This window comes from Ictalurus furcatus, chromosome 8, assembly GCF_023375685.1.
Source record: "Ictalurus furcatus strain D&B chromosome 8, Billie_1.0, whole genome shotgun sequence".
In the NCBI taxonomy this organism is placed as follows: Eukaryota; Metazoa; Chordata; class Actinopteri; order Siluriformes; family Ictaluridae; genus Ictalurus; species Ictalurus furcatus.
Genome location: NC_071262.1, coordinates 31210302 through 31217801, shown reverse-complemented (window position 1 = coordinate 31217801; position 7500 = coordinate 31210302). Strand labels below are relative to the sequence as shown.

Sequence of the window (7500 nt, the reverse complement as noted above, 5' to 3'; positions counted from 1 at the left end):
TATTTTCCAATTTATTACCAAGCTTTGGCAATAGAAAATGGTAATATTAGTCATGCCAATAAAGGAAACCTTTAACTTTCACTTGAGAGAGAGAGAGAAAGAGAGAAGGGGGTGAGAGAGAGAGGGGTGAGAGAGAGGGGGGTGAGAGAGAGAGAGGGGTGAGAGAGAGGGGGGTGAGAGAGAGAGGGGGCTGGTGGGAGAGAGAGAGATGGGGCTGTGGGGTGAGCGAGAGAGAGGAGGCTGAGAGGGGGGGGTGGGGGGTGAGCGAGGGGGGGTGAGCGAGAGAGGGGGGGTGGGGGGCAAGGGGGGTGAGTGAGAGAGAGGGGGGATGAGAGAGAGAGGGGGGTGAGAGAGAGAGAGGAGGGTGAGGGGGGGGGTGGGGGGTGAGCAAGGGGGGGTGAGCGAGAGAGGGGGGTGGGGGGGGGCGAGGGGGGTGAGCGAGAGAGAGGGGGTGAGAGAGAGAGGGGGCTGGGGGGTGAGCGAGAGAGAGGAGGGTGAGAGGGGGGGGTGGGGGGTGAGCAAGGGGGGGTGAGCGAGAGAGGGGGGGTGGGGGGGGCGAGGGGGGTGAGCGAGAGAGAGGGGGTGAGAGAGAGAGGGGGGTGAGAGAGAGAGGGGGCTGGGGGGTGAGCGAGAGAGAGGAGGGTGAGAGGGGGGGTGGGGGGTGAGCAAGGGGGGTGAGCGAGAGAGGGGGGGTGGGGGGGGCGAGGGGGGTGAGCGAGAGAGAGGGGGTGAGAGAGAGAGGGGGGTGAGAGAGAGAGGGGGCTGGGGGGTGAGCGAGAGAGAGGAGGCTGAGGGGGGGTGAGCGAGAGAGGGGGGTGAGCGAGAGAGGGGGGTGGGGGACGAGGGGGGTGAGCGAGAGAGAGGGGGTGAGAGAGAGAGGGGGGTGAGAGAGAGAGGGGGCTGGGGGGTGAGCGAGAGAGAGGAGGCTGAGGGGGGGTGAGCGAGAGAGGGGGGTGAGCGGGAGAGGGGGGTGGGGGGACGAGGGGGGTGAGTGAGAGAGAGGGGGATGAGAGAGAGAGAATCAGGATTGTTTTTAATTGCCTGAGTGATATTATAGTTTCAGACAGAGAGCTGTCAATAATGCTGCTCATTAGAATATTATTAGAATAATAGGCCACGCCCATTAGGCCAGACTCAGATCTGTGATTTCAGCTGCTGTTTGAGAGTGTTTGTTATATTTACATCATTTTCCCCTGCAGATTTTTTAATATAAGAGTGTGAGCTGAGTATACAGTAATGTAAACATGTTTAATATTTTACATCATGTTGCGTGAGATTTTATATAAACACCAGGCCTAAAGCAGAAAAACACAGTTTTATACCAGATATTAAAATTAAATTGTAATGTTTCTTAGCTGAATTTCACCATCTTTCAGGTGTCTGTGTGTGTGTGTGTGTGTGTGTGTGTGTGTGTGTGTGTGTGTGTAAGTGTAAATTGGTTTTTGGAGGAATATCCATTTATCTCTACCCTGGACAGAGGGACATAAATAGCCACTTTAACAAGCTCACTTGCACTCGATAAACAGATTATCCTTCTGCTATCCCCTTTACCCACGATGCATCTCTCTCTCTCTCTCTCTCTCTTTCTTTTCACCATCTCTCATCTACAAAAGTTTCACCTCATACCTTATAACCATTTATACAATAACACTGCAAAAATCCTTTTCATGATTTAATCCAAAAGCAATGAGTTCTTTTTATGCAATTTTATATAAACTTTATATAAACTACTGTATATAAACAAACACACACACACACACACACACACACAATATCACACAGAGGCCGAGTGCTTGAGTGTGGTATTTCGCTGTACTTTGCTTCCCTCTGGTGGCGAAACTGATATTAAAATTTAAAATATGCTAATTTAAAACAGATACTTTCTGTATATTATACTGTGTAAAATAATAATAACAAATATGTTTTTTTAAAAAGGTTTCTACAATATAAAATATAACTCCTCTATAAGAGCCTGGGTTAAATGTTTTATAATATATTCTGTTAAATGTAAATGATTATGACATCACAGATATTATTAAGTATGAATTACTAATAAATTATTATTAATTAATTATTCATTATTAATGAATTAAATCTGATATCTTTAAACCTCTTTATAAAACTGCAAAGATCAGAGTGCATTTAATTTCTACATGTATGTATTAATTAAGTTTGTGTGTTTTGTAGATTCTTCTAAATAATCTTAATTTAGTTTAAGTTCAGCATTGTTACGGCCCAGTCTAGGTTAGGCCACACAGAGTAACCAGATCGGGATTCAATTGGATTGATCTTTAAATAAGGGAAGCCAGGAATAACAACACAAACAAGGTTGTATGAAAAAGGTTGTGGTATATTGTAACAGACAATTATATATATATATATATAACTGTACAAATTAACTAAACCAGGCATAACTTCAGGGTGGGCCAAGGCCAAAATAATAAACAAAAGAATTCTATTATTAGGTAGCTAGCTTAACTAAAAGGAAAAGAAAGAAAAATACAAGGATACTTCCCTGACTACCTAAGCAAATAGAATACAAGCAGCACAACCAAACACAATCTCTAAACACCAACACATGTAACCACCTCCAACATCCCACACCATTCTCACTCCTCTTACTCTTTAAATATGGCCGCCATTCAGTGAGGTCAACCTGGGGGGCGAGAGCAAGGCTGGCTAGGGCAGGCTGGAAAGTCTGGGAGGGAGTTCGGACCTGCACACAAAATATGTCACAGCACACAAAAACTCCTTGTCCCAAGATAGCGGGTTGTAACACCCGCTGTAAGCGGTAATCAGAACCGCTTCTGCTCTCCGGACCTGCCTGATCCATCCCGATGCATTACTTCAAGATTTCTACTGTCTTGTGTGATCAGTTTTTAACTCATTTTAATCATAAAATTGAGAGTATTCAGTACCATCTCATAGTTCTTCTCCTCTAGAATCGCCTCCGTGTCAGAGCTCTCTTTCTATTTTTCTACCAGTCTCCTTCACAACTTTCTGATATTGTTTCCAGTATAATGTCCTCTTTCTGCCCTTCTGGTGTTCTGCCTTCACATATTTTTAAAGAGGCTTTTCCTGCTTTGAGTCCGTTCATGACCACTATTATTAATACCCTATTAAGTCTATGGGGTGGTGCCTGTCACTTTCAAACATGCTATAGTACAACCTCTGTTAAAAATGCTTCATCTTGATCAGCATGTCATGAATAACTACAGAGCCGTTTCCAAACTATCTTTCATTTCAAAAATCTGGGAAAAAGTTGTTTATTTTCAGATCTTTTGTATCTGAGTGCTTGTAGTCTTTTTGATTAATTTCAGTCCAGTTTCAGGGATCATGTAGTTGGGTTTCAGGGGCCTGTGCTGGAGTGGTGAACCTTTTCTGTTAATGTAGGGAAGTGTTTCTCATCCTGTGCTCAAATTTACTATGGTGTTCTCTAGCGTTCCATTTTGGGTTCTCTTCTCTTTTCTCTCTATATATGCTTCCTCTTGGTCATATCATTGAGAGACACCACTCATCATATAATTTCTATGCAGATGACACTCAGCTTTATCTTCCTGTGAAAAATAAGACCTGCTCTGTGTCTGGTTTGTTTGACTGTCTGCAATACATTAAGCGCTGGATGAACATGAACTTTTTACAGCTAAACAACCATAAAACCGAAATAATCGTCTTTGGTCCATCAGCTCTGTCCTCTGACATGGTCAGTCAGCTTGGTCCTCTCTCTTCTAATCTGTGCGACATGACAAGAACCTTGGTGCCATTTTTGACTCCACACTGTGCTTTGATAAGAAGATTAGTGCAGTGGTGAAAAGCAGTTTCTTTCAGTTAAGATCTATTACTAGGTTCAAGATGATAGTCTCCAAGAAGGACCTCGGAACTGTTATTCATGCGTTTATAACAGCTAGGCTGGACTACTGTAATTCGCTTTATCTGGGTTTGCCTAAAACATCTATTGGTCGTTTGCAGTTACTGCAGCTGACTGGTAGTAAAAATCGTGAGCTAATTACCACTCTGCTCGCTTTTCTTCACTGCTTACCGGTCAAGTTCCATGTTGATTTGAAAACTTTGCTTTTCATTTTTAAAGCTTTGCATGGACTTGTTCCGCAGTATTTTTGTGATCTTCTCACCCTGTACACTGCTTCAAGACACCTTCGATCATCTAGTCAATTACTATGCCCAGTTCCTCACTCACATTTTAAGGCTAAAGGTGACCAGGCTTTCTCCTTGGCTGCTCCTAGGCTTTGGAATAGTCTTCCTCTTCACATTAGATCTTCCTCTTCCGTATCTGTGTTTAAATCCTCTTTGAAGAGTTATTTGTATTCTTTATGGTTTAATGGAGGGTGTAAATTTTTCAATGGTCCTTTTTTGGTTTTTGTTTACTCTTTTAATTTGTTTTAATTCTGTTTTATATTTCTTGTACAGAGCTTTGGTTTCAACATCTGTTGATTTAAATGTGCTTTATAAATCAATAAACTAAACTGCTTCTGGTTGGAGTTCTCATCAGTTGGAAGTCACATGCTGCTGCTGAGGATGTCCCACATGGTGCAGCCTAAAGATCATTGAGATTTCTGAGGATGGTTCCACTTAAACACCATAAAGATGCTTTGGAACTCAGTTCATATGAACAGTTATGCTGTGACAGCTTTAGCACTACAATCACCACAAACAGTTCTGCACTCGAGTCTCCATCAGTGAACAGTGGAGAAGTTCAACACAACAGACTTCCTGTAGAAACTGTAATGAATTTCCTGCTTACACAACTGCACTATTTGAGCATGTAGTATTAGCACTTTTATAGAAGGGGTGTATTTATTTATAATCGCACTATCCGGTGTCACCCAGATAAGGACAGGTTCCCTTTTGAGTCTGGTTCCTCTCGAGGTTTCTTCCTCATATCTCATATATCTTCCTCGTCTCAGGGAGTTTTTCCTCACCACCGTCTCCTCTGGGCTTGTTCTTAGAGATAAATTCATACATTTAACATCTATATCCTGAATTTATATATTTCTGTAACGCTGCTCTGAGACAATGTCCACTGTTAAACACTCTACACAAATAACACTGAACTGAATCAGTGTCTGAGGCTCATTGACCCCCTGTCCACTACCAAAATCTCCTATGGGCACGTGAGCATCAGAACTGGACCATGGAGCAATGGAAGAAGGTGGTCTGTTCGGATGAATCAGGTTTTCTTTTACATCACGTGGAGGTCAGGTGCGTGTGCGGCGCTTACCTGGAGAAGGAAAGTCGGTGGAGGCAGTGTGATGCTCTGGGCAATGTTCTGCTGGGAAACCTCGGGTCCTGGTATTCATGTGGATGTTACTTTGACACGTAGCACCTACCTAAACACTGCTGCAGTCCGAGTACACCCCTTCATGGTGACGGTGTTCCCTAATAGCAGTGTCCTCTTTCAGCAGGATAACGCTCCCTGACACACTGCACACACTGTTCAGGAACGGTCTGAGGAACACGACAAACAGTTCGAGGTGTTGACTCGGCCTCCGAATTCCCAGGATCTCGATCCGATCCGGCGTCTGTGGGACGTTCTGGACGAACGAGTCCGATCCACGGAGGCCCGACCTCACATCTTACAGGACTCAAAGGAGTCAGATACCACAGCACACCTTCAGAGGTCTTGTGGAGTCCAGGCCTCGACGCCTCAGAGATGTTTTGGAGGCACAAGGAGAGGAGAACCTACACGATATTAGGCAAGTGGTTTTAATGTTATGGCTGATCGGTGTAAGCGCTTATAATTGTTAACAAATATAACAGTTGCTTTATAATTAATTATAAATGTTGTAGATTCACTACATGACATTATAATGAATAGAGGGATGTTTGAGATGTTTGTGTTACAACAAACTTTATAACGAATTATGAGAGCTTTACAAGGCATTATTTATCGAGTTTGTAAAACTTTAGTGGGGTGCCAGTACTTGTGCAGAGTAACAGATGGGTTCAGTCAGTAATTACACACACATGAATGATCTAAATGAAGGAGCTGGTAAATAATAAAATAGCAACTCACACGTGTGTGTGTGTGTGTGTGTGTGTGTGTGTGTGTGTGTGTGTGTGTGTTATAAATCTTTCTAACAAACTCTCTGTGCTTTCTGTGCTGCTTTCGTTTGCTCATTATTACTTCATTTCCGTTCCGAAATCGTTGCATCATGGACAGTTATGCTAAGCTAATAGTGAGTTAATGAGCTGCTTGTGCTGGTGTGCATCTCCCTGTCTCTAAACACACAAGCAAGAAAAATCGCACATACGCAATTTAAAAAATTATTCGATTCGATGTAATGAATGAAATGTGATGTGATGCACAATTAATGAAATGATTATTTTCTACATTTTATAATACAGCTCAGCTTTATTTTTTATTATAATATTTTATTATTTCTGAAAGAAGGATCTCTAAAATTTCTAAATGTAAATATTAATATTACATAAATATTTTCTATAATTAGAGTTTTACGTATTTTAAGCCACTGAAGTCATGACATAAGGTGTATATTTTTAAATGAAACTACTCCACCACACACTCCCCCTTTCTCCAAGCATGTTATTATTATTATTATTAGTAGTAGTAGTATTAGTATTATTATTATTACAAATTACATCACGTTAATAGAAAGCAGGATGTGTGAAGGTGATGCATAATATTTGTATTAAATAATTATTTGTTATAAGTTGATTGTAATTGGATCTCAGAGCACTGAAGTGTAGTTGAGGATAAAAGTTTCAATTTGTGGAATCTGAAAATAAATCTGTGTCTAATCCATTGTTTTAAAATCAATCATTTTTTGAAACGTGTGGAATTATATCTTTAGCCTAGGGGTGTGTAAACTTTTGGCCTCAACTGTATTTTTTTAAAAGAAACTTTATTAAGTTCAGAACACATACACACACACACATACACACACACAGACACACACTCCATCTTTTTCCAAAAGCTTTATTTGTATTTAATATTCAGACAGAAAGCAGGATCTCTGAAGGTGATGCACAAAGGTGAACTCGAGTCACTGCTGTGTGTGTGTGTGTGTGTGTGTATGATCAGAAGTACGTGGTGGGGTTCGACTTGTCGCACATCTGCACGTGGAGGTGTGATGTTATTCCTGGATAAACGTCCTGCATGCGCAGCATCGTGCCGAGCTTCTGACCTTTCTTAAGTGAGCCGCTGTATTTATCAGGCTTCACGTAGAACAGCTTAAAGCACAGGCCTAACACACACACACACACACACATAATTATGTACTCTATGTTCCATTGATTTAAGTGAGTAAATGGCTCTTTCTGGCAGATTTTTGAGGAAATAGTTCCCAAATCAGTTAGCAGTGAGATTCTGTCTATTTCTTTGATATATACTTCTGAACAGTTAATTTATTTAACGAGGTGTGTTAACGAGGTGTGTTAATGAGGTGTAAGCCCCACCTCCCCCAGAGAGCTCGATGCCATTGTTGATGGCGTTGTTTTCTTTATAGGGTACGGCTTTCCTCT

At 42.0% G+C, this 7500-nt stretch overlaps 1 protein-coding gene across 2 annotated transcripts in view; it reads right to left on the bottom strand.

The window, feature by feature from the left end:
- lect2.1 (leukocyte cell derived chemotaxin 2, tandem duplicate 1) overlaps positions 1 to 7500 on the bottom strand; it is a 355685-nt gene that overhangs the window by 342621 nt on the left and 5564 nt on the right. The window contains exons 4-5 of one of the 2 annotated variants that reach the window (XM_053632032.1): positions 7435 to 7500; positions 7053 to 7223 (exon numbers count right to left, since the gene is read on the bottom strand). The exon at positions 7435 to 7500 is cut by the window's right edge and continues 86 nt beyond it. In XM_053632032.1, the coding sequence (XP_053488007.1) occupies positions 7057 to 7223; positions 7435 to 7500 (233 nt within the window). In that variant the 3' untranslated portion in view covers positions 7053 to 7056. Of the gene's footprint in view, positions 1 to 6939; positions 7224 to 7434 lie in introns of those variants that run through there. The other variant, XM_053632031.1, reaches the window with a different exon arrangement.